The sequence below is a fragment of the Fusarium redolens genome (assembly GCF_020744475.1).
Source record: "Fusarium redolens strain MPI-CAGE-AT-0023 chromosome Unknown BKA55scaffold_11, whole genome shotgun sequence".
NCBI classification, from domain to species: Eukaryota; Fungi; Ascomycota; class Sordariomycetes; order Hypocreales; family Nectriaceae; genus Fusarium; species Fusarium redolens.
In genome coordinates, this window is record NW_025763674.1 from 110,680 (window position 1) to 134,918 (window position 24,239).

The 24,239-nt window shown below is 48.9% G+C and overlaps 5 protein-coding genes across 5 annotated transcripts; 3 read left to right on the plus strand and 2 right to left on the minus strand.

Annotated features, from left to right (window-relative positions):
* Positions 1 to 170: 170 nt before the first annotated feature.
* On the plus strand, positions 171 to 1,325 carry BKA55DRAFT_540966 (uncharacterized protein; the record flags this gene model as incomplete). The annotated part of the gene is made up of 1 exon (XM_046190323.1): positions 171 to 1,325. One exon carries the CDS (start codon positions 171 to 173, stop codon positions 1,323 to 1,325), a length of 1,155 nt encoding a protein of 384 aa, XP_046047274.1.
* Positions 1,326 to 3,966: 2,641 nt separating this feature from the next.
* On the plus strand, positions 3,967 to 8,095 carry BKA55DRAFT_515959 (uncharacterized protein; the record flags this gene model as incomplete). Its single annotated transcript, XM_046188048.1, has 9 exons — positions 3,967 to 4,734; positions 4,832 to 6,051; positions 6,112 to 6,272; positions 6,323 to 6,353; positions 6,403 to 6,573; positions 6,623 to 6,953; positions 7,226 to 7,370; positions 7,416 to 7,618; positions 7,697 to 8,095. 9 exons carry the CDS (start codon positions 3,967 to 3,969, stop codon positions 8,093 to 8,095), a joined length of 3,429 nt encoding a protein of 1,142 aa, XP_046047275.1.
* A 1,821-nt stretch (positions 8,096 to 9,916) lies between these two features.
* BKA55DRAFT_739649 (major facilitator superfamily domain-containing protein) lies at positions 9,917 to 12,092 on the plus strand. Its single transcript, XM_046201426.1, has 4 exons — positions 9,917 to 10,631; positions 10,679 to 11,599; positions 11,650 to 11,697; positions 11,750 to 12,092. Exons 1-4 carry the CDS (start codon positions 10,400 to 10,402, stop codon positions 11,938 to 11,940), a joined length of 1,392 nt encoding a protein of 463 aa, XP_046047276.1. The 5' UTR covers positions 9,917 to 10,399; the 3' UTR covers positions 11,941 to 12,092.
* On the minus strand, positions 12,093 to 12,952 carry BKA55DRAFT_572937 (NUDIX hydrolase domain-like protein). The gene has a single exon (XM_046193173.1). The coding sequence runs from the start codon at positions 12,802 to 12,804 to the stop codon at positions 12,214 to 12,216; it is 591 nt and encodes a 196-aa protein (XP_046047277.1). The 5' UTR covers positions 12,805 to 12,952; the 3' UTR covers positions 12,093 to 12,213.
* Positions 12,953 to 13,869: 917 nt separating this feature from the next.
* BKA55DRAFT_595283 (uncharacterized protein) lies at positions 13,870 to 17,443 on the minus strand (the record flags this gene model as incomplete). The annotated part of the gene is made up of 3 exons (XM_046195783.1): positions 13,870 to 15,582; positions 15,706 to 17,255; positions 17,377 to 17,443. 3 exons carry the CDS (start codon positions 17,441 to 17,443, stop codon positions 13,870 to 13,872), a joined length of 3,330 nt encoding a protein of 1,109 aa, XP_046047278.1.
* Positions 17,444 to 24,239: the final 6,796 nt, after the last annotated feature.

Below are 24,239 nucleotides of genomic sequence, written 5' to 3' on the forward strand. Positions count from 1 at the left end.
AAATATTGTTCTTTGCCTTGCTGTATCAACAGCTAAACCCAATTGACTGAGGACTGACCAAACACTTCAACTCTTACTTCGACCTTGGGACGTTTGTGTCTCAACTCTTCCGAGCAACCTGATTCAGAATCAACTGCACTCTGTTCAACCGGACAGACAACAAGACTCCGATGGCTGCCTTTGTACACTCTTATCCTCACCACATGGAACTCCCATTTGGAAACCCCATGAACATTATGACCGCAACCCCATCACCAGGATATATCATGACACCTTCTCCATATTATACTAGGACACCGTCGCCGACAAGTCGAGGAAACATGGAATACCAGCCTGTTCTTGGACAAGTCCAAGACCCTTCCTTCTTTGAAGAGGCCATAGGTGGTTCTCCTCACCCACAAGAAATGGCACTTGGCATTATGCAAGCACCATTCCAGTATAACCCGGTATCCAATGCACCCAATGGCCCTTTCCCTTCACTGGCTACATTGCCAAGCAGCGAGGCTGAGCAAAAGCCCACCCGTCGGGCTCGAAACCGGAAACCTTCTCAGTTAAGCATTATCACCCCTAAAGAAGAAAGCGGCCTAGGAGCTGTGCCCAGTTCCCCAAAGCAGAAGAAACGTGGTCGCAAGCCCAAGGGAGGAGCCAACGAGTCGGGGAAGTTTCGTCAGGAGATTGAGCTTGACGAAGATGACCTTCCCAAGGACCCTCGACGTCGACGCATTCTTGAACGCAACAGGATAGCCGCGACCAAGTGTCGTCTTCGGAAACGAGACGAAGCATCCGCTCTTGCTTCTCAGGAACAAGCCATGGAAGACCAGAACCGATATCTTTCCTCATGCTTTGATTCATTGACAGCTGAGATATATCACCTGAAAACTCAATTGCTGCAACACACAGACTGCAACTGTGTACTGATTCAGAAATATATCGCCAATGAAGCCAAGAAGACAGTTGATGGTCTGCTTTCTTGTTCATCGGCCTTCCAGCCTGACAGCGACCCCATGAGCCCATACCGTCGAGGCTCATGCAATAGCGGCACCAGCCCCACTGAGTCCCTGGGTGTACCTACTCCGGAGTTTGAAGGAGTCTCGCCAGCTTGGTCACAGCCTTTCCAAACAGGTCATGCCTCAGCATCAGAGGTCGGAGAAGAAATCTTCGAGATGCCAATGAATCCTTACAGCAAGGGCTCAATCCATATGCATGGTCAACCGCTCACCAGCATGACACCACTTCATCATCCCGAATCCGAGGTGTATGTCGGTATGGGACCTCCACCCCAGCATGTGGATGTTATCAGTTGGAATCCTTCATGGGGGTTTTAGTAACGAGGCTATGATCCTGTACCATCGCCTTGAGAAAAGTACGATCATGTAGCTTGGTTAGGACTTTCGAAAGCGAACTGAGGCAAAAGCTATCCTGTATATATGAGCATGGGCGAAGGCGTTTTTGGCTTGGGAGTGACATATTGTGAGCGTTCTGTATCAAAGGTGGTTAGCCAGTATCTTTCTTTCTTATCCAGCAATCCAGAAGTTTAGATCAACTGGTTTCTCGTCGAAGTGAAAAGAGGAGCGAGCTCTTACTTATTAGCTGAGTCTGCTGGCGGTGATACATTTGTCGTGCTTATCCTCCTTTGCTGTTTCCAGAGCCCAATTGTCAGAGGCACTCATCCTCCTTCGGTGTAAATTCTCTTAGTATATTCGTTGCTTGCTGAACTCCTGTTAAATGTGGCAATGACCATTGGGTGGTGCAGATCTGTCCCACTAGATTTCGAGCTTCGTTGGAGTTTTCACGGATTAGAACGTTGCGAGGGCGTGTCAAATGCCTAAATGCGAGGTGGATCGCTGTCGTTCCAGATCGAAGAGTGTGGGGTGATCCCAGATCTCATGTTTCCCCTGCAGCTAATCGAAAGTCTGCATTAGAACATGCCGAATGTGGTGATGGCATCGGAGTGACCCACTAGGTTGAATGGACCAAATTCTCAATCGTCACCGTGGACCTGCAAATCATGGTATTGAATGAGGAGATTCGTGTCAAGATCGACGGAGAGCAGGGTTGAGGATAATGGGCTGACGGAAAGTGCTCAACGCCGAGGTCAACTAAGTCGGATGAATACAAAATAAATTCCATGTCCACCCAGTTTCCACCACTGCGACACCTGAATTGATAGACGGACAGACTTTTTAGTGATCAGTGTTGTCTGGATGCGGTCCCGGAACGGATGGTTATAGTGTTGTGATTTAGATCCATCTGTTTCTCGCCTATTGATTTGATCTGGCTCGTCACAGGCAAAACATGGTTCAATATTTGAGATCTCGTAGTGAAGTCGCATGGCCGTGAAGAAAGTTGAGATGTTGCGGCAGTGATACGGCTAGACAAGGAAGTGGGCAAAGCTCTGAGGTTAGGTCTGGCGGTATAAATCGGCAGGAGGTTAGAGAGAAATTCGCTGGCACGAGACCAAGTTGTTGGAGTGCATCTTGAACCTGGGTTGAGCCTCAGCTAGGACTGGGCTGGGGCTGAATGCAGGTTGTTGGAGATCTCCCTAGCAGTCGGTAATTCAGCGGTGACAGCATCACGTTCCCTTGTGACATCGCTGCTGACCCGTAAACCAGGGGTTCCATTCCGCGAGGCGATCCAAGTCGTTAAAAACTGGTTATACACCAATCAGCCTTTGTAAGGCGCATGAGCCGGTGAAGATGGCCAGACTGGAGTGGGTATGGCCCATATGGATAGCTTCGTAACGACTAATGTACCCTTGTCGCAAGTGAAGGAAGTATGCCCCTTTGAGAAGTTGAGCCACATTGATCTTTGCCCTGAATATATTTCAAGCTGGACAATTCTGCAAACGTTAGGATTCCTTCTTTCCAATTCTTCCCTGCGAGTCGGCATTCGAAAAGCTTCTCAGTTCCGCGAGAAGTCGAATTGAAGTTCCCCTCGACTTTCCAAATTTAGCGGAGACTCTCGAACAGGCATCATCATATACTCATTACCTCCCGGCGTGGAAATTCCCCGGCTCCTCAGCAGTAAAAATCCGCTAGGCCCCTGCAACAAATATCGAGGCATCAGTGTTGTTGTATCCTAATCTGAAGTTTTTCTTGAGGCCGGGCTTTGATACCAAGCGCATTGGTCGGGGAGGTTTTAGGCGAAGTAAAAATCGTCGAAGTTCCAGGAAGAAAGCGCCTGTCATCCACATCCCTTGTCGATACCAGACATCACCATTGCGTCCTCGTGACAATCGATTGCGAGAGAAGCATTGGAAATACATGCTTCATTGCACGCTGTTACCGAAGGAATTGGACGAATTTCGCTTCAGATTTATCGACGATTGAATGAGCGCGTGAGGAAGAAGACTTTTTCACCGCTGACGACTACTCTCACCTCACCTGAGGTTAAAGTGTCTTGTACTACTCGAGCCACAAACGGGGCGGCCAACCTGGAACATCCGACCGCGCATCGCACCTTCCCGCATACCAGACAAACCAAGACATTTTGGTGATCGCAAGCAGCTGACCTGCCTGATTGTATTATACCTTGTTCAGGTAACTCGAGGAAGGAAAGAAGCAGCCCAGTGCGAACGCAAACGTGCAGGAGAGATCCCGTTTGTTATGTTCCACCGCATTTAGTGATCCTCAACTCTTGGCCTTAAACTGGACTTCTACATCCTCAAATTCTCCTTCGACGCCGGTTCCCGCTATCACTATTACACCACGGGTTACGACCGGTGAGTGCAATCTTTGCTACGACGGATCGAGAGGTTGCCCTTTTCCATATTCCTTGTCCTTTGCTTTCCCCCAAGGGTACTTCATACACTCTTTCTTGGCCGCTTCTTACGACCTTGCCTTGGATTCCATTTGCCAGCTTCACCAATAATTGTGATCCTGCTCATCGCTTCAGTCGACTTTATCTGGAATCTTCAGAGCTTCATATTCCTGATCAATGCAGATGCTCGATCCAAACTTAGCCACCATGGCGGTCAACTCACCCGCGGAGACCGCCTTGGTGATCCTGTACTACTTGTACCCAGCTCTCGTTTTCATCTACTTTTTCTTCGCCTCACTCGTTTCGGCCTGTACGGTACACTCTTCTGACAAAGATGAGCGAAAGAAGAAATGTCCCAACCGACGGTTGACACTTGTCTTCTACCTCCTGTGTATCCTGGCATACACTACCCAGTTGCTGCTGCTTGGGATTCGGGCAATCCTCTCGCAAAACTGGCCAACAGATGATCACATCATCATTGGACATCTGGCTTGCATTCTGGCCTTCGGAATCCAACTCAGTCGCTGCCTTGACGCTGAAGAAGGCCCCTTCTATCCTTTTATCGGGTCTTGGTTGCTTGGCCTGTCTTTTGATATTGTCATCACTGTATTGTCTGCGATTTCAGGATTGTTCTCCCCTATCAATATCTTCAGCATTCTCGCAAGTGTTAGCATCGGCATTCGTTGTCTGTCTTTCATATCACTCGCTAGTTTGTTCACTGTTGGTTCTTCCGTGAAATCGAAATCCGATGAAGAGCAGGAACCATTGTTGCCCAAAGTTACAACTACGTCACCTGATAGCCCGACCAGTCAGGAATCTGGATACGGATCGACACTGCAGGCCGAGGGAGATGGAGAAGAAGAAGACGAGGCTCCAGAATATAGCTGGGAACGCCGAGAGAGGGAGGCCAAAGAGGCTATGAAGAAGAGGCTCGAGGAAGGTGGAAACTGGTTTGAGTACGCCAAAGGCTTCAAGGTAAGTGAAGAACGCCTGCACATGTCCACCAATTGGGCCTCCCCAAAGATTACATTGCTTTTAATTTGTAAGGGTCATTGCGCTAACTTCTATCAAGATTCTTTTTCCATACGTCTGGCCTGTCGGTAATGTTGGCCTGCAACTTCGTGCTGCGGCCGTGTGCCTATGCCTGTTTGGATCCAATGCTCTTCACCTGCTCATCCCTCGCCAGACAGGCATTATCATGGACAGCCTGAATGGCTCCGGTAACAGCAATCCTTGGATTGCGGTTCTTGTATTTGCTGCGCTCCGCTTAGCTGCCTCTGAGTCGGGCATCGAGCTTGTTCGTCAATGGCTCTGGGTTCCTGTTAAGTACTATTCTCACGACGCATTGACACGAGCAGCCTACTCGCACATGATGCATCTTTCAGCAGATTTCCACGACTCAAAAAGCTCATCAGATATGATGATGGCGATCTATGGGGGCAGTGCGGTTTCCAATGTTATTGAGAATGTCTTGCTCTATGCTGTGCCCATGCTCATCGATATGGGGGTGGCTATCGTCTACCTTTCTATCACCTTTGGCCCCTACGAAGGACTCATTACCGTGGCTACGGGTGTCTTCTTCCTTCTTATCGCCAGCAGACTTGTGGCTAACTCCAAAGCTGCAAGCCGCAACCGCGTCAATGCACTATATGAAGAACACTATGTGCGCCAGTCTGGCTTCCTTGGGTGGCAGACGGTTAGTGCATTCAACCAAATCGGGTACGAAGACAATCGACACGCCAATGCAGTCACCAATCGTTGGCTTAGAGAGCAGCAATATGTGCTTGGGTGGTATATCTCAATCGGGTTTCAAACCTTGGTCCTGACATCTGGCCTTCTCGCGAGCGCATTTCTAGCAGTGTACCGTATCAGAGCGGGTCAGGCAACACCTGGACAATTTGCAATGCTTTTGATGTATTGGGCGCAATTGACATCACCGCTTCAGTTCTTTGCGAAGTTAGGAAAGAACGTCAGCGATGATTTCATCGATGCCGAGCGCCTGCTGGACATCATGAGAACTCAGCCATCAGTTGAAAATCAGAAGGGAGCGAGACCGCTGAAGTTCGTAGCTGGCGAGGTTGAGTTTGAACGAGTTTCTTTCAGCTACGACAAGAAGAAGGGCATAATCAAGAATGTCAGCTTCCATGTTCCTGCTGGCCAGACAGTCGCTTTCGTGGGCGCCACAGGAGCAGGAAAATCGACACTCATCAAACTCCTTGATCGATTTTACGATGTGGGCAATGGCCGTATTTGCATCGATGGTCAAGACATACGGGATGTTGATCTGTTCAGGTAAGACCTTGGATCCTAACTAATGGTTACTCAAGACTTACCACTAACACAACTAATTAGTCTTCGCGATCGAATTGGAGTCGTTCCTCAGAATCCAATTCTATTCGACGACACGATCATGAACAATGTACGATATGGAAGAATAACCGCGACCGATGAGGAAGTGTTTGAAGCATGTCAAGCCGCTTGCATTCATGATAAAATCAAAGGCTTCACTCATGGTATGAGAACATCTCTGAGTTATCTATCGGACATTGCTAACCTCCAACAGGATACAAGACACGTGTCGGAGAGCGCGGCGTGTGAGTAAACCTCAAAAAGTACTATAGAATTACATGCTGACTTATATAGGAAACTGTCTGGCGGTGAGCTTCAGCGAATTGCAATAGCTCGAGCAATGCTGAAGAAGCCGGACATTGTTCTGCTCGATGAAGCCACCAGTGCAGTTGACACAGATACAGAGCAACAGATCCAGATATCTTTCAAGAGACTGTGTCAGGGTCGAACCACGTTCATCGTTGCGTAAGTTTGTTGCTCATCAACCTCTCTCAGATTATGCTAATTCGCAAAGCCACCGTCTTTCAACGATTATGAACGCAGACCGGATCATTGTAGTTGAAAATGGCGAGATACTTGAGCAGGGGAACCACGATGAATTAATCGTGGCTGGTGGGAGATACGCCGATCTCTGGTCAAAGCAGGTCTTTGTGCGAACCAAGGAGGAGGACGCTGGTGCCTCGGCTGGTCAAGCAGGATTTGTTAATGACCTATCCTCAGAGCAGACCAGGACCGAACTATCAAAAGTCAACAAGCCAAATACAGCAACCAACGAGCAAGCGAAATTGTCTGAGGCCAGAGCCAGCGGAGAGGATGTTACCGTTACCCCAGCTCGCAAGCAAGAGGTAGTTTCAGCCGAAGATAAATAGTCTTTGGTGATTCTAACCTTTGCTGTCAGGGAACCCGGTTGAATCCTATTGCCGCTACATTCACTCCTCGGAGGTTGGCTAAGATCAGGAAATCCATGGAGACCGAGACTTCTGAGGCATCAACCACCTCTACCGCCCAAGACGGGCTGCTGAATGTGAGCTCACAAACAAGCCGACAGTGGTCTGACGAGGTTGCCGAACAAGATGAGAAGACTTTGAAGAAGCCAGTCGTTGCTGGTCGGCCATAGGAGGGTCGAACCATTACGAGTACCGATGACACTACGACTCCAGCTACGAACTCTAGCGAGAAAAAGAAAGCATTTATTGCAGCAGTTGGCCGTGCTATAAAGAACAAACAAGCGAAACAATTTGATGAAGCAAAAACCTCGGAGCGTAAGTTCAAAGGACCGAGTTCCTGAACTCCACTGACTTTCCTAGCTTTGGTCCAAGGTGGAGATGAAGCTGAAGAGGTAACGGAGAAACGAGACGCGGCACAGAGTCAAGTTTTCGAATATAAACAGCCGTACTATTCTCGACGTGCCCAGTCGAAGAGCGAACCATCTCAAGCATCTCAGGGATCCGATGGAACCGACGTGGACAATGAACCCCTCATCTCGTCGATAGTGAAGTCGAGGTCTCCGGTAAGTGTTAAATAAATCTACTGTGGTCATTGTATCTGATATAAGAAGCATCGTCGAGTTACACTGCCTCCTATGAAGACTAGTGCAGGATCTCAAATCCCTGTTCCCACTGAGCACAACCAAACACTTTCTTCAGCTTCCCAGACAGTGAAGGTTCAGGATAGCGACATCGATCGATGCTCCGGAAAACAAAGCGCTGAACAAAAAACGCAACCTACCATGTCAGGCAGAAGCGCAACATGCCTATCATCAAATTTTGAAGATTCACGAGGCAAAGATGATGTGACTGCAGGAACAAGCACCACTGACGGTGTCAAGCACAGCAATAACCAAATCTCGGAGCCCAGAGAGAACCCCATCAGTTCCACTCCACGTCGTGGTGGCCGCGGTGGTCGACGAGGACGATCCCCTTGGTACCGTGGCCGACGTGGCAGAGGAAGTTATCGAGGAAGCCCACAGGGCAGACAACCAACATGAAGCGTTCTGTCACACACATGATCGCGTGTTACAGAAATAATTTATGACATGATAAATTGACGGTAGAGATACAAAGGAGAAAAACGAGTCAGGAGAGGAGGTTCATGTATCAACATCACGAGTCCATGACTACCTACGAAGTAACAGTAATGCTTTGAGAGGATGGTATTTAGTTAGCTAAGGGTTGCCCCAAGATAGACATAGATGAGGCTTTTATACCATCAACTACATATTTCAGTCTTATTCTACTTTAGCCAAACGAGCGGCGAGGAGTGGTTCAGTGGCGCACACGATCATATATAAAGTACCTAGAGACTGGTCAAGATCCTGTAAGATCGCAAGTTTTAACACCGTTTGAGGCTCCTGAGCCTATTTATCCTTACTACTAGGACAGGTATCATAATGATAAAGCAACCACATGCATGGGGGCACAAACACGACACTGCCATTCTGAAGATTATCAAAACCTCGAGCTTTCTTTCTTTCTTTCTTTCTTTCTTTCTTTCTTTCTTTTTCGCTGGAAGGCTATTTTGAGACTTTGCTATACATATATATATATAGATGGAGGGGGTTCTCATTTCTCAGGCTCAAGCCATAGTTCCTTTGGTAGATGACCGAGAAATCGTATCAACTCAGCTACCACATTTTCGACCCTCCCGAATATATACCTGGCGTCACCCCGCAAGTTCTCCCCATCACACATCTTCTGAACTACATGATTAAATCAGTACGGTCATCTTGGATCAACACTGTACTTACGACTTTCCAGATCCTCGACCAAGTATCCAAGCTGTGACAGAATTGTCGATCTAGTATAATCCTGGTTACGAAACTTGTAGTCCAAAGCTATTGTAGATGTTGGATTTAGATTCGCCCTGTAACTTATACCCCATCGATAAAAATCTTGATGGGCTTTTGAGATATCTTCTCGCGAAGGCAAGGATTGTTTGGCTTGGCGGGTTGGTGTCTTATTTCACGTTGAACTGCATCAAAATGGGCAATACATTCGAAAAAGAGAGTATAGATATCAGGGGCATTGGTGTCGAAGGTCATTGTAACGGTATTTATAATGTGCTTTGAGGTTGGTCAAGTCATGCAAAAGAAGGAGAGTATACTTTACCCCTGAGATTTGGCCCGTTTTCAAGGCACGAAGTGAAAGTGAAGCGGCATTGCTGTTGGCGTTGTTGTTCTTGATCACTTTCGAGTGAAGTAGGGCGAGAAAACTTTATCATGGTGTTACCATTTGTGTGACCCCGTCACTGAGGTTTATGGTGATTATGAATACTCGGTATAAGTTAATGGCCTACGATCGCTAGGCTCATTAAAGCGAGGAGCCGTAGGGAGGGGCAGAAGAAGAGGCGCGACAGCAATCCAGTCAATGAGACACAGTTTTTTGGGACTGATAATAATTAGCCTGGCTGAGTGGTTCCTCACTCCTACTTCCATCTCATGATATGGCATTGTTAGGTAGGTGATAGAGAACAACAAACTCAGTTGAAGAGGGGTGAAGTTTGGACAGGACTGCTTCTAGTATTGACAGATACTCAACATTATGAGAATTTCCAGGCTCTTGTAAAAATATATCCGTGTCTTGAATAAGATGCAGTGCTAATGATGGTGTGTATCACAAAGTCACCTCATAATCACTTGTAGCTTACCGAGGGAAAGCAAGACAAGGGAATCCTTCTCCAAGAAATGTAACTGACTACGAGTCACCTCTGAACAGCTTATATAAACATAAGTTTTTTTTAATAATATTATGATGAGTCTTGGGCTTGGGCTTAGGCTTATACACTCATCATAGAAAAGTTCCCCCCCCCCCACCCGAGAACTAGAATAGTAACCCATACCGAAGCCGCAACACAATGAATGAATGACCCTATCAGCAGTTTTAGCAACGCAACCTCATGCAAAAGTTGCCATATCTTAACCCCAGCAGACTCGGCGACTCCACAAGTCCGGTCCCGCAACGCCACTGACCATGCTCTCACCGACAATGAGAGCAGCTTCGCTTAAGCCATAAATCGCATGTAATATGAGATCTCATTGCCCCTCCATCGGTAGCCGGTTCCGATCCGGTCGAGGAGCTCCGTAGGGCGTGATTTCGACGCTAGAAACTGCCATGAGCGGAGTCTAGATGCAGTCTTTTTTCCTAATTTGTTGCTAGTTTCGTCTTGTGTGTGTGTTTGTGTAAGTGACTGGGAAAGAAAAAGATTTAACGTTGCGGGACCACTTCCGTACAATTCTTATATACTACATCTGACACTTTCATCCCTCTCCATAAGACAAAGGCAATTGTTCAAGATGAAAGTCATGATTGATTCAACTCAAGAAGAACAAGCCGTCCAACGCAATAGTTTTCAAGAGAACACCAACTGGGCGGCATTTGGCCTTGATCCCATCACAGCTACAGTGTCAAACATCAACACAGACGCTGAAGCACAACCTGACGCAGACTCGAGACAAGATGTCGAAAAGTCAGTCAGTGCATGGATCTGCGTCCTTGGATCTTTTCTAACTTTGATACCTACATTTGGTAGGTCTACCACCCCAACAGCAGAACAATAACTGACGATGGACCAGGCTTCATGAACTCGTTGGGCACAGTTCAGACATATCTAAGCATGAATCAACTCCACGACTACAGCGAAGGCGAAGTTGGATGGATCAGTGGCATATTCCTCTTCCTCTCACTCATTCTCAATGTCCAAGTCGGCCCAATGGTTGATGTCCACGGCCCCAACATCATCGGTCCTATTGGAGCAGTTCTTTATGTGGCCATGTTTCTCCTCATGGCCGAATGTCGCAACTACTGGCACTTCATGCTCTGTCTGGGAGTATTCGGAAGTATCGGCGCTGCTATTACAATGGTCGTAGCGATAGCCATAGTAGGAAAGCTCTTTGTCCGCAAGCGTGGTCTCGCTATGGGTATTACACTCGCAGGATCGTCCATCGGCGCTGTCATATTCCCTATCATTCTACGCTCAACATACCCCAACCTCGGCTGGCAATGGTCAATGCGAATCATGGCGTTTATATCAGCAGGCTTACTTCTCCCCGCCATTCTCTGCTTCACCACCTTCAACAAGATCTACAAATCATCTACAGATGGCCAACCCAGCCCCAAGAGCTCAACACTCAACTTCACTGCCTTTCAATCACCTGCTTTCTGTTTTGTTACAGCCGGTATCTTTATGTTTGAGTTTGTCATCTTCAGTATCTCGGGTCTTCTACCGTCCATTTCTACGCGGGTCGGCTTCACTGCCGAGAATGGATATACTCTTCTTTCTATTGTTGGGGCGGCGAGTACATTCGGCCGAATCATTCCCGGAATTATTGGCGACAAGTATGGGCATTTCAATGTTCTACTTGCTACTTTAGTGTTTACTATCATCTTTATGGGGGCTCTGCTCGTTCCATTTGGTACCAAGTCAGCAACTGCTCTATACGCCTGGTCTGCTATCTGGGGATTTGGGTCTGGGTCTTTCCTCTCCATTACTCCAGGTATGTATCTGACGGTATCACTGATATGAGAGCCGGCTAACGGGTAACAGTCTGTATGGGTAAAACATGTGAGGCCAAGGATTATGGTCGATATTATGGTAAGCCTACTCTCGTGTCAACAGCTTCAACCATAACTAACCACTGCTTCAGGAATGATGAACTTTGTGACCGCCTTCGCACTGCTCATCGCTCTCCCAACAAGTGGTGCCATGCTTGAAAACATGGGACCCCAAGCTCTCGCTGGTCTCTTCACTGGCATGACAGCTGTAGGGGGAGCTTGCTACTTTGCAGCCCGAGCTCTTCTCATTGGGAAGTGGCTGTCTCCCAAGACTATCATTTAATTTCCAGGAGTACTTGAATAATTTTCATTCGTTGCGAATCTGAATTTGACTATATTTGTTGTGGTTGGTCTTTTTTTATGGGAGTTTGGGTTATGACATATGGAGATTGGAAAATATACCTAGTCTGGCGCTGGATAAAAGAAAGGAAAATGGGTATCAAGGAGTTTCAAAATTGTACTGAGACGTTACTTTACTCTAATAATAATATGAACCCTAATCACTGAACAACGAAAGAGCCTCTCAGAACATACAGAAGAGCAACGTATCATATCATCATGCCCCCTTGTCGTCTCTCCTCTTGGCAAACCCCTTCTCGATCAACCTCACCATTAATCCATTCGTCAGTGGAATCTCCCTCTCCCTCATCCTCTGCCCCTTGACCTCCTCCTCCGTCGCCCAAACATAATCCTGATGCTCCTTCGGATCCAACTTGACCTCCGCCGTATCCTCAACATCAACCTCAAAGCTAAACTTGCAAAAGAACCTCTTCCCAGTTCTATTCGTAAACACAGCTCCAGGTTTTCCATTTGCCCCATCAGGAATAACACGTCGAATGTGTCGCAGTCTCAGACCTGCCTCCTCCCAAAGCTCGCGCGCACAACCGTACAGAACAGTTTCATCTTCGTCATCACAAGCACCGCCTGGAATCTCCCATCTATTTGGCATACTATCGTCTGGTGCTCTTTGAAGAAGGAGAATGCGGTTGGAGGTGTCGAAGACGAGGGCGCCTGTTGCGAGGGAGTCCCATGTCTTGTCGTGGGTTTTGAGCCACTCGCGGTGATTGACGTTCCATTCTGCGACGGACTCGTCGAAAGTGAAGTTGAAGTCTGGAGGAGCGAGGTTTGTTTCTTGTTTGTCGGTCATTTTGTGTTGTTGTGTGTGAAGTTGAAGTTGAAGTTGAAGAGATGAGAATGAGGTGAGGCTGCAACTGAGAAATGCCCCAGTATTGGACCTGCTTGATGACGCTAATGCCTCACCTCACTCATCAACAAGCTATCGCCATAATGTTCCATGTCTGCCTAATATTAATAGGCAACAATAAAAATCAAGAGGCTCATCTCAATCCTCCAATTGGCAAGAGAATTCTAACATGGGTGTTTATTGTGATATTCTGTTTTACAAGGCCAGGAGTCCGTCATGTCACGTCACTCACTCACTCACTCACTCACTCACTCACTCACTTATACCAAGATGCAGACGATCCAATCATACACACTTCTTATTTTACTTGAACATCTCAAGGCTAAAAAGCCGACTGGGTGAGGTACATGAGAGGCAGCCGTCCATAGGTACATGTACGAGGTCCCGCACTCAAAACCGTTGAGAGCTGACATCCACTTTTCTCCAGCATGCAGTTCTCATTGCTATTGCCTCCCTCCTCAGAGCTTCCAACACATTCCATGAACCTCACCGTCGGATGACATTCTCCTTGTTGAAGTTCGAATGTTGTTATGGCACATGTGTGTGAGCCGACAACGATTGTTGCGTGTCCTTTCAACCAACAGTCGTTGCGGCGACTTCATATCCATGTGCGATCACGGCACTACCATGTGCAATTCGTGCCAAACCCTACCGATCCTTCACGATAAAGCAAGCAAAGCTTATAATACGCAAGCTCCCAATGTCATTGTGGCGACATCGCAGCTATTAACGAGACAACCACCAAACGCCCCTAACGCTAAACTGACAGACCATACGAATAACAAAGCCCAGAAACCAAATTTTGCAAGTAGAAAGAAAGCATAGACTTTTGTGTACGATGCTCACATGAAAGATCTCATGATACGTAAAGCCATTGCTCGAGTTTGGTGTAAATCATAAACAAATATCGCTTCAAGTCCTTCAATGCATCTCAACGTGATTCGTGAATGCTGACACTTGATTTGAAGGAAACAAAACTGTGAAGATGCCCTTTTCCTACATCTGTTCTTACACATGTGCGTTTTGCTGGGGTATGATAGACCTCTCAGCTCGTGTTCGCATGAAGTTGGCGTGAGATTCCAGGCATCGAGCTTTGAGTCGTGTCACTGGCCAGACTGCAGCCTTGTCAAGCATCAATGCAGTGATTCGGAGTAGCTTGGCAGCGTAGCCATTGTGCCCACCCATGTCCAGGTTGGCTTCCTGGCCGTTCATGCCATTGACAAGCTCCATGTTCATCTTCATCTCTGCTGACGATAGCACTTCTTGAACTTTGCCCAGCAGCTTCACATCTTCCTCCTCCAGAAGCATGATGGCAGGAACCTCAGAGAGATTGACTTGATCCTGACCAAGGATCCCCAAATAGCAGCCAACACGATCCTGCAACGTCGCAATCCACTCTGCAAGAACCTGGGCGCAATCGAATGCGCACATGGCAGACTGAAGTGGAAGTTCCCTACTTGTGAAGTCGGCAAAGGTCACACCGAGCTTATCCGACATGGCGAGGGAGTCGGCGGCGTAGAAAGCTGCCTTCCGAAGATGCTTTTCCCTGCGAGATGTAGTGTGACTCGACATACTAGAGGATGCTGGCCGTAGAGGAAGCTTAGTATTGGAGAAATCCATCGATGACGTCTGTGTCGCAGGCGTTTCTACAAATCCCGAGCCATTGATTGAGTTATCCGAAGGTTCGGCACTGCCAGACTCAGAATTTGAGATCGGTGATTGCTCAGCATGCTGAACGATCTCATTTCCCCGAGAAAGCTCCTCAGCCATCCCGTCCCAATCTCTTTGCCAAAACTTCTCTTTTGAGCGTGAAAGGTTCACGAATAGCCGAATATACGCCAAATCGAGCAGAGGGATCGCATCAGCTGACAGAGGGCCTTGACCAAAAGGGTTTGGGCGTTCTACACTGTGATGAGGGTTGCTTGCCCAGGCCGCTTGCCACGCCTTCAAGGCAGGCTCGATGTGCCGATGCATCTTCTCCGTCTCTTCATTGGTCCAGATTTTGTTGTGATGTCTTTGTCGTGTTTCCCAGATATAGTTGTGCAGTGCGTTGATAAGTATCAGAGATCCGAATGTGCTGGGTCGAAGAGGTGCGCTCATAGGGTCGCTTCCATCGGTGCCGAACTGTCCACCAAAAGAGAATTGATGCTGTTTCTCATTGACATGGAGGAGGTCACCCAATGCATCGTGAAATGTCATTCGGTTGTGGTCTGCAGCATCAGCTCCACCGCGTGAGTGGAAGACTGCGCTCGTTTCAGCTGAGAAGAACTCTTCATCGCAAGGGAGGTCCAGGTAAATTTCTGAATTTGTTAACGCAGGTGTGTGGTTGTAAGCGGAAACCAAGAGGCTGGAAAGTATAAACACTGCGTATAAAGTTCGCTTCCGCTCTTCTCCTGACTTCCACCTCAGCCACTCTGCCTGATCGGGTTCCAGATTCGTGTTCCAGTTTCGGTCATCACTCATCTGAACATCCTGACCGTCAGAGGCGTTGGTGCGATTGGGTCGCAAGAGGTCAGCTGCTTGGGCGAGGCTGACCAGGGCGGCGCAATGCGTAGAAGCGATGTCACTGGCAGTCTTGTCGCCACAATTATGGCCATAGACGACATTCAGAAGCATGGCTTGCACAAGCCACACGGGAGTGTGAGCGCCGCCATCATTGCTATGATCAGTTGGGGTACTTCGGCGGATATCTGCTTTTCGGACATCGGCTTTTCGACGTTCCTCAAGGTAAAAAAAGATCATTTTCTTGGCCATTTCAAACAGCTCTCGTGATTGGGCAGTATCCATCTCGTAGAGCGCGCCAATGGCGGCCATGGACAATATCAGACAACCACTACCACCTACACCTGGACGACTATTGGCAGAGATGGGCATATCGAAGGACAAAGTAGGAAGATGAAGAAAAGGCAAATGGGGGTGGAAGTATGCTAGATAGGCACCGACATATCGCTGAAGGTCCTGAGTACTGGGCAGATTAGCTGCTTGGGATGAGGCGGCATTGCCAGCAGACTGGGAAAGTGGCGACTGAGGTGATCCTTGAGAAGTAAAAGAATGTTTACGACCCCCAAAGGGTAGGCACTGGGACAGGATGTTCACGATGGCATGCCGGGTAGCATCTGTAATGGTGGTCACTGGCGAAGCGCCGTGGTTGCCCCCATTTAGAGAAGATGGCGTCTCCGGGCCGGCGTTGAAGCCAAGGGTCTGGTTAATGTTTTGGGTGCCGAGTCCCGTCACAACAGAGGGACTCAATGAGCTCAGCGAGGGTGGAGGCGTAGAGAAGTAAGGGTCATTCATCTTTTGAGTAGCTGGCTGAGGTGATAACGGTGCTCCGCTAAGGAGATCCGGAAAGACTGTGCCATTCATTTCCATCGCAAAAGGGTTCGAGGGCATCTGTGGAGGAGCCATCACAGATGTCGGCCACATGGTACTGGTCCCAGCCGGCGCGGGATGATTCGACCCATCCAACATAACATCGCTAATCCCACTCTGACTCGTCGTGCTGATTGCGGACGGACTCGATCCATCATCAATCACATTTTCGTTCGCAAATGACATCTGTTGCTCAAAACCAGTCAACCAGTCAACGGGATCGTCGAACTGGGGGTTCGTAGACATGTCGTTCATCGAGTGCCCGAAGGGCGAGTTTTCCAAATTCATCACCTGCGGCGAGTCGCTGTAATGGAGATTGTTTGGGTTTACTGTCGTGGCCGTCCCAAAGAGCATGGTGTCGAAATCGAACTCGTTGAAGGACATCGGGGCCGTCCTGAGAGGGTTAACATAGTCGAGGTTACTAAAAGCTCCTGTTTCCAGCTTAGGGATGCCAGGTTGCATAGCTCGTTGACCCATAGCAGCGGACATGCCACCATAGAGAGGATCCATGGTGTGGACTGGAAAGCCAGCGAGGCTGGGGTGTCTACTATGACCATGAAGAGGCCCACGAGCCACGGAGGCATTGGCAGAGGCCATACTGAGAGCCATTGTGTCGATATGGCCAAGGGTGTTGGCTCGGGGTCGCATGGTGTTTGAGGCATTTGAAGCCGGAGCGGCAGCGGCAGCTGCGTTGGCTCCAGCGACGCTGTTCTTTCGGGCACGACTCTGACCAGGAGCGACACCGGTTGTGGACTCACGACGATTACGAGGACGGGAAGACGGGGTCGAAGTCTGGTGCAGCTTTTGCTGGTGACGCAGCAGAAGGTCACGGCGGGCAAAGCATCTTGAGCACTCGGGACACTCAAAGGGTTTCTCCTTGGTGTGGGAGCGTTCGTGTCGCTTGAGATGTTCCAATCGGGCGAACGAACGCTGGCAAGTGCCGCAGACGTGAGGACGTGGCTTGTCCGTCTTTGCGGGAGGGAAATTATTAGCAGGCGCCTTTGTGTTGACTGTGATAGTGGATGCTACGAGTGTTAGCATGTATAAATCGAAGTTTTGTATCCAAGGTTTTGTATCGGCAACGGTGCGGGTCGAGTCGAGCTCAGAAACACGAGGGGCAATGCCGGCGAAGGCGGGATAGCTCACCAATATCGTCAGTGGTGGAGGGCGCGGCGGTGCCTGCGACGGTGTTTGTCGGTGCGGGAGCGGTCATGGCGAGATTGGGGCGCGAGACTCTAATGCCAGAGTCGTTTATCACCATGGCAGGTCGGATTGTTCAGATTCGCATTCGCGAGGGTCGAAAGACGAAGATTTTGGGCCTGTCGTGCTCGCAGAAGCAGAAAGTGTTTCGTCGCGGGGCACAAGGTTGGGCGAGAGTTGAGTGCTATAGGATAGATGGCGGGGAGGTTTCGGTGGGCGGCGGGCGCGGTTCGTCACTCTTTGGTGGGGGGAGGGGAGATAAGTAGATAATCTAGAGGGAGAGAGAGAGATGTTTAGATTGAACGAAATGAGCGTTCTATAAACGATGAGAGCATATTCTTCTGTTTGTATAGAAAGAAGAAAAGATGAAGCAATTCAGATCGTCGTTCAGAACGTACAGGCGAAGCAGCAACTGCTTGAGGAAAGTGAAAGAGAAAGAGAGTTGGAGGCACGGGCGGCAAGTGCAGTGGAAGAAGGAAGGTTGGCGCCGAAAAAGGGCCCAGGCAAGGATACCTGAACCTGACGACGGATGGGCGACGCAGGACGCAGGAGCAAGAGCAGGAGCACGGTGTGTGTAATACTGTGCACGCTGTTGTTGAATCGGAATTAGCAAGGGACCTTGGACCTTCCCTGTTCTTTCGCTATTGGGGGTGTGGCTCCAGTTGCGTTGCGTTGCGTTTGCGTTGCCGTTATGAGCGCTAAGGTAGGCTAGACTAGGTTCCCTGGGGCGCATCAAGTTCCCGTAGTTCGCTCGGAGTAAAGAAGTCAGACAAGACAGCCAGATTTGCAGATTGTATTGCGAGAGAGAGATTTTCGAGCAGTATAGCAAAGGAACATGGTATGGTGATCAAGGAAAGTAGGTCTAATAAGGAGTTTTATTCCCCCCAACTCTTTCTTAATGGACGTGTCATCACAAACCGAAATACATGGTAGCACATCTCGGTTGGGTCTGCAAAGAAGTGTTATTGTCCACCTCACCATCCTTCTTTCAACTCAACCAATTGCTCAAATATTGAAGCTCGGATTCGACGCCCGAAAGGTTGTCACCAGTCGCCTCAACTGCGTCATCTTGGGACCTAGGTTCAGGCTTATCGACCATCATCCAATGTGTTTACTTGCGCCAGTTGAGGCTCACAATTCCCCCAATCGTGGATGGGTGGGTATCTACGTACCTCTTCTATCTTCAGAGTACGACGTTAGTCGTCCTTCTTTACCCTTCGTGCGTCTGTCTCCTGATGGTGGGATGCTTTGATACCTCATACCTTCAGGCCTTGTTCGATAGGAAGCTTGCTCTCATCGACTTTACGACCGTCTTCTTTCATCGATTCTATTCTTCAAAATTCTGGTGACAAAAGGCACAGCAGTAACTCTATTCAGTGTAGGTTTGTCACATCACGCGGCAAATGCGCTGTGAGTATATCACGGCTCGATATGGCTGGGCAAGCCGGTCGATGGACCGACTGTCTGTCTGTGTCTGGCTTACAAGGGGTGCCAGATATTCCAGGGTTTATTGTAGAGTTCATCACCGTCAACTTTTACTTCTCAATTACTTCCCGGTTAAGAACTCTGCCTAGGAACTATCTCTTGCCTACCTATGCGAAGTTCAAACAAGCTTCACATTGTAGAGCATGAATACCCAACCTGCGCTGCGCAGCTACCTTGCCACGGCATTTGGCACAGTACCGGTATCTGCGTCTACAAGCTACAGTACAGTACGACGAGGTGATGGCTGCGCCAGGGCTGAAAGTTCAACTGACCGAGTATGCACTGTGCATCTCCGGGCTGTAGGAACTGCATACGCATATTGGAGTTTGGATTCGGGTGTACTCGAAATAGCTACTGGGGTGTGATGAATGACGATGGTATTGCAGCATCCCGAATGCAGAACAACCAACGCCTGCATGTAACGTTCGAATTCAATTCATGCGCTGAATTGAAGGGGACTCAGAGGGAGAAGAAGGACCCTTGAACGTTCTCCCGGGCTGTTTTTGAGGTCTAAGATACGAGTGGCCACGGCTTAGACCCATCGGTAGCTCGCTTTGACACTGGAGCCGTCTCTACTAGCGTCATGGCACGGCCTAACTTTGGTTCGAAACCTCCAAGAGATAATTAATATTTATCAAGGACCGTTTCCGGTCGATGCTTGTTTGTTTGTTATCTCTTCCAACCTCTCCCTCCCCGTAACTATTGTTCGTATCCTGGCGCTTAATCTTGCTGGAACATGACGATGAGCCAGGTCTAGAAACACCAGCGTAGGATTGGTCCAGCAGCTTCCTAGTCGATCTCTGTTCTGCAGAGCTCCCAATTGGGGAATCTCATTCTGTCCACAAGCCACGCCGAGAGGCAACATCATTCAGATATGGAGCTTCTGCTGGTGTTATTATTATTATTCATTTCCACCGATATGATGGCGAGATAAATGACATTCAACTAATCGCCTGTTCCACTTCTATGATATTAAGCGCCCGCTGCTGTTGTGTTGTGCTGTGTTTGTTGAGATTCTGACTGATTATCTCTTGGTCTGCGGCTTTTATTAACCCGAAACTCCAGTAGAGCAACTCATGGGATGTCTAAGGATGATGGCATGGCGTCTTTGAGAGGACCCCTTCCGTGACGCTTGTCAGAGATAGTCTGCTTTTACAAACGATGGAATGATCTCTCAGAGGCTGGCTCTGCTTATTCGAGTCTGGGCTGCTTGGAACCATAACGTGTTGGGCGAGTAAGGAGATTATGACCCAATCCTGCAGCGTGACTCTCTATTTGATACGATTTCTTGTTTTACGTTTTATGATTCACGTCGGTAATAAGTCCGGAAGTGAATCACAACCTCCGCTAGGTTGATACGTTAGCAAGCATGAGCATCAATTGGAAGTTATTCGGTCGTAATCAGTCGATCAATTGCCTCTATTCTCAAACTCCCAGCTGATTGATTGCCTAACGTCGTCGTACTGGGCGGGTCCACCCCAATCAAATCGCCTGTAGCTTTTAGCGTCGATAGGGTCCTGGGTCTTGACTGTAGTAGGGGCTTCTGCTACTGTGCGAAGTAGAATATTGCTCACGGCTCGGCCAACAACTAGACGAGGGTGACTGTGAGTGAGACTGTTCTGTTGGCTTGACTTGACTTTAGATGATGCATTCTCAGAACGAAATGAACAACACAATAGAGTATCCGCATCTCAAGGTCATGTGTTCTGCCACAAGAAAATGTGCCGTTGTCAGAGCCAATTGTAAGCCCAACGTGCGTTTCACGTACGTAGCTCGAGGTGTGTCTACGGCCAAGCCCTAGACTCTCTCTACCTATCAGACAACAACAGCAAGACCCTCAATGATGATTGTCGCTTCTACGGAACTTTCTTTTTTTCTGGTGGAAACCAAGCGCCATTTGGCATTTGACTGATCGGCCTGTTCAGCCTCATCAGTGTTCTTCATTCCGTCCAGAACATTTGCCACTCTGACCCTAGAACTTCTAGAGAATTACCTTGTCTTGTCGTGTCCTGTACGACTGGCGGTTTGGTCGTACAGAGGAGAGATTACCACCGAGAAGACGTTGTCGTGATCCACGAGCCCACTGTCTAGTCTGTTTCAAAAAGACCATGACCGCAATGCAATTCTCCCATCACAGCGTGAGCGTCCCTTACATTGGACAATCCAAGTATTAGTAATACGTATAAAGGCAGTCAGAGTTCGAATCAATCGTCAAAAGGGCCGTGCGCAGACCCTTGACCCTTACTGTCTCTGGTAGATACCTCGTTAGGGCATGGGGCCGCACGTTGTTGTGTCACACATGCAGTCCAAGGCCCCAAGGTCCATGGATAAGGTATCTTTTCTCAGTGTCGATATTCCCAGCAAATCAACGAAATGGATGCCACACTGAACTGTGGACCTGGCCTGGCCCTGAGTGAGTTGACTTGTTCTCTCTCACAAACTGCCGGGGATGGTCTCATCCGATAAGACGTCAAGAAAATGGGCGAGACCAGACCAGAACGAGATGCCTCGATGCTTGCTACGCCCCGATCCACCTGCACGCAAGCCAAAGGGACCAGGTCTTGGCTCTGCATCAGACAAGCTCCAGCGAATCCAATCACTGCGTTTATCCAGGGGTTTTGCTGTACTGTAGCTAGGGTCACAGCCAACCTTCCACACAGCGCAGCTTGCAAGATCCATCCTATCCTGGGGGTGATGAGGCTACCTTACAGACTCGACTGTACCGTATCTATGCTACGTACTGTTTGTTCTAGTGGTGAAGCGAGTTCTCCGTAGCGGATATAGTGATAGATAGGCTGGCACTGCCGTCGACGGACCCTCGATCGGTGCCAGACTATCCGAATCTTGTCTCGCAGCCCGAAACGGCGAATAATTCTCACTCACCGCCAGATTGACAGCTTGAGTTCGGTTAAATGATGAGCGTCCATCCATCAAACGCCCGCCGCGGCAGAGAGACAAGCCATGCCCTGAGACGGGCTGCTAGCAACAGCCTAGCATCCATCGTTAGACGGGCTCTGGGTCTTTTTCTGGAGCAGAGCACGAATGGGGTTTCGATTGCAGAGAGCCCTTGATCCCTGTTCAACACACCACGAGCCATGTCGCTACTGCAGTCACAGGACCATCTTGCCACGCCGAACACAAGGAATGTGTGGCCTCCCATGCTCAACGGTATCGTTACCACACGGCTCTCAAGTCGTGCCAGATTCGAATGCTTCACTCCAATTGATCAGCTACTTCACCGAGGATCCAGGAACACGACCATTTTGGACGCCTGCGAGTTTCTCTGCATTAGCTACGGACGTCGGGCACATGTATGTCCGCAGTGATCTTCTAGATAAGCACCAACATCGCTGAGCAGACACCTTCTCTACTTGTGTACAGTACGTGAGCACAGTAGCAAAAGAGGAACAGTAAATCATGCAGTTCATAACTTCTCAGCCTCTTAATTCAACCACCTCTTGGTGGATATGTTGATCCAGGCATGTCTCTAAAACATCCAATTTCTGCTCTTCACATGCCGGATTAGCATCTTGCAATCACGAGGTTATCAGCTTGGCGGCTTGCGCCATAAGCACTTGAGGTGTGAACGGTTAGCGGTTAGGTTGACTCTGAGGCTCTTCACATTGAGATGAGATGCTCTAATGAAACGTCATGTAATCCACGCACTCCCAGAGCTTCTCCAACTCGCTATCTCTGGCCTGGTCTGCTTTGACTTGGTCTTTGCTTTGAGCACAGGCTCCCAGAGTGATCCTTGCCCCTGACCCAAGTCTACCCGCTGCACAGCCCCCCGAGATGTGCCAAGCATCACGGTGGGACTTGAGTGATCCTAAATCCCCAAGCTGTACGAATGCAGAATGCAGAATCCAGCATCAGATATGTGGTGCTGGTGCCTTGGACTCGAATCCACTGCTGGGTCTCCGTCTAAAGTCCCACATCTGCTGCTACAGAGCCTTTATTAACGATGCCACTGCTGTTCTTTAATGTCTCGAGAGTTTCTTCCCGTCGACGCGGCGGACTAGCATCTTGAAGTGGAATCGGGCTAATCGGAAGAAATGTCAATGCATTACAGATGCAGATATGGTCCACTATCGAGCCAAGAAGGTACTTAGCAAATGAGGACTGGATGCTGCAAATTGTAACCCTCTGTAGTATGGGAACCAACATGTTAAGAGCTATCAAGGATCTGATATCAGCAAAGCAACATTGAACCAGTGAGGAATGATACCACATTGCTGGGCTTGGAGTATTTGGTCCCTACTCTCTCTCCAAAGGATCTCCAATCCATCATGGTCGGGGACTTTTTCTTGATTGAAACAGGATTTAGAATCTGAATCAGCCCTAACGATTTGGAGAAGGGACTGGGCAAGCTATGGTTCCCTTTCTCTTGTCGTCACCATACTGCATAAACGAGCCAGACAGAGACAGACAAGGCCACACAGGCCTTGATCGAGGAATCCTACAACCCCAGAATCCTAACTCCAGAAAGAGGCATATCTCCATTCGATCCAAGGGTTAAAGGGGTCAGGTGCAGCCGCGGCCCACAGCTAGAGGCTCCTGCAACCCATTCGGGATTGGGATTGGGTGCTTGTCATTTCGAGGTCTCGAGTCCAAATGAGCGATGTCGGTCGGTTGAGGTAGACTGGACCAGATTGAATCACCATGACGCTACTTCCCAAGGGCAAAATGGCCAAGAAATACCGCTATAGTGACGACTGAGCCGAGTTCTGACGCTTTGTGTCGGAATGGATATCATCCCTCTGAGAGACAGAAGCACTTTCATCATCTTTCTTCAGAGATCGAATCGAAAATTTGACAACGAAAAAGGGTCTGCCACACCACGCGCTTATGCGTGTGAGACCAGCTTCTGGGATTGACCAACGAAGCCGCTGGTCTACCCAATATTAGGCACATTGACCAATTCTTCCACGTTTTTAACATCCCTCCCTTCAACGCCCTTCCTCTTCGTCTAACTCAACCCCTGCACGCCACTTGTTCAACTTTTTCCGTACTCGCCAGTCGGACAATTGAGCCATTTGAACCAAGAGATCGCCTATTGGGCCAAGTCATCTGGAATTTCAGCGCTGCAATTTCGCACAGTACTCGTTGGTGGTCTCTTCCCCCAGTCACCGTGCTCTCTAGTTACCCCAAATTCTGTTTAGCGGAGCCAAGCCCGGATCCCCCCAGGCTCTCTCCGTCTGGATGGTTGGACAGATGGATCATGGAGAAAGAGAAGAATCTGGGGCCGGCCCCCGGACGTTGCGTTAGCTGGCAAGGTCCCTTGTAGTTGACGGCGCACACACCATCTTCCAGCATCCCATCCCTGG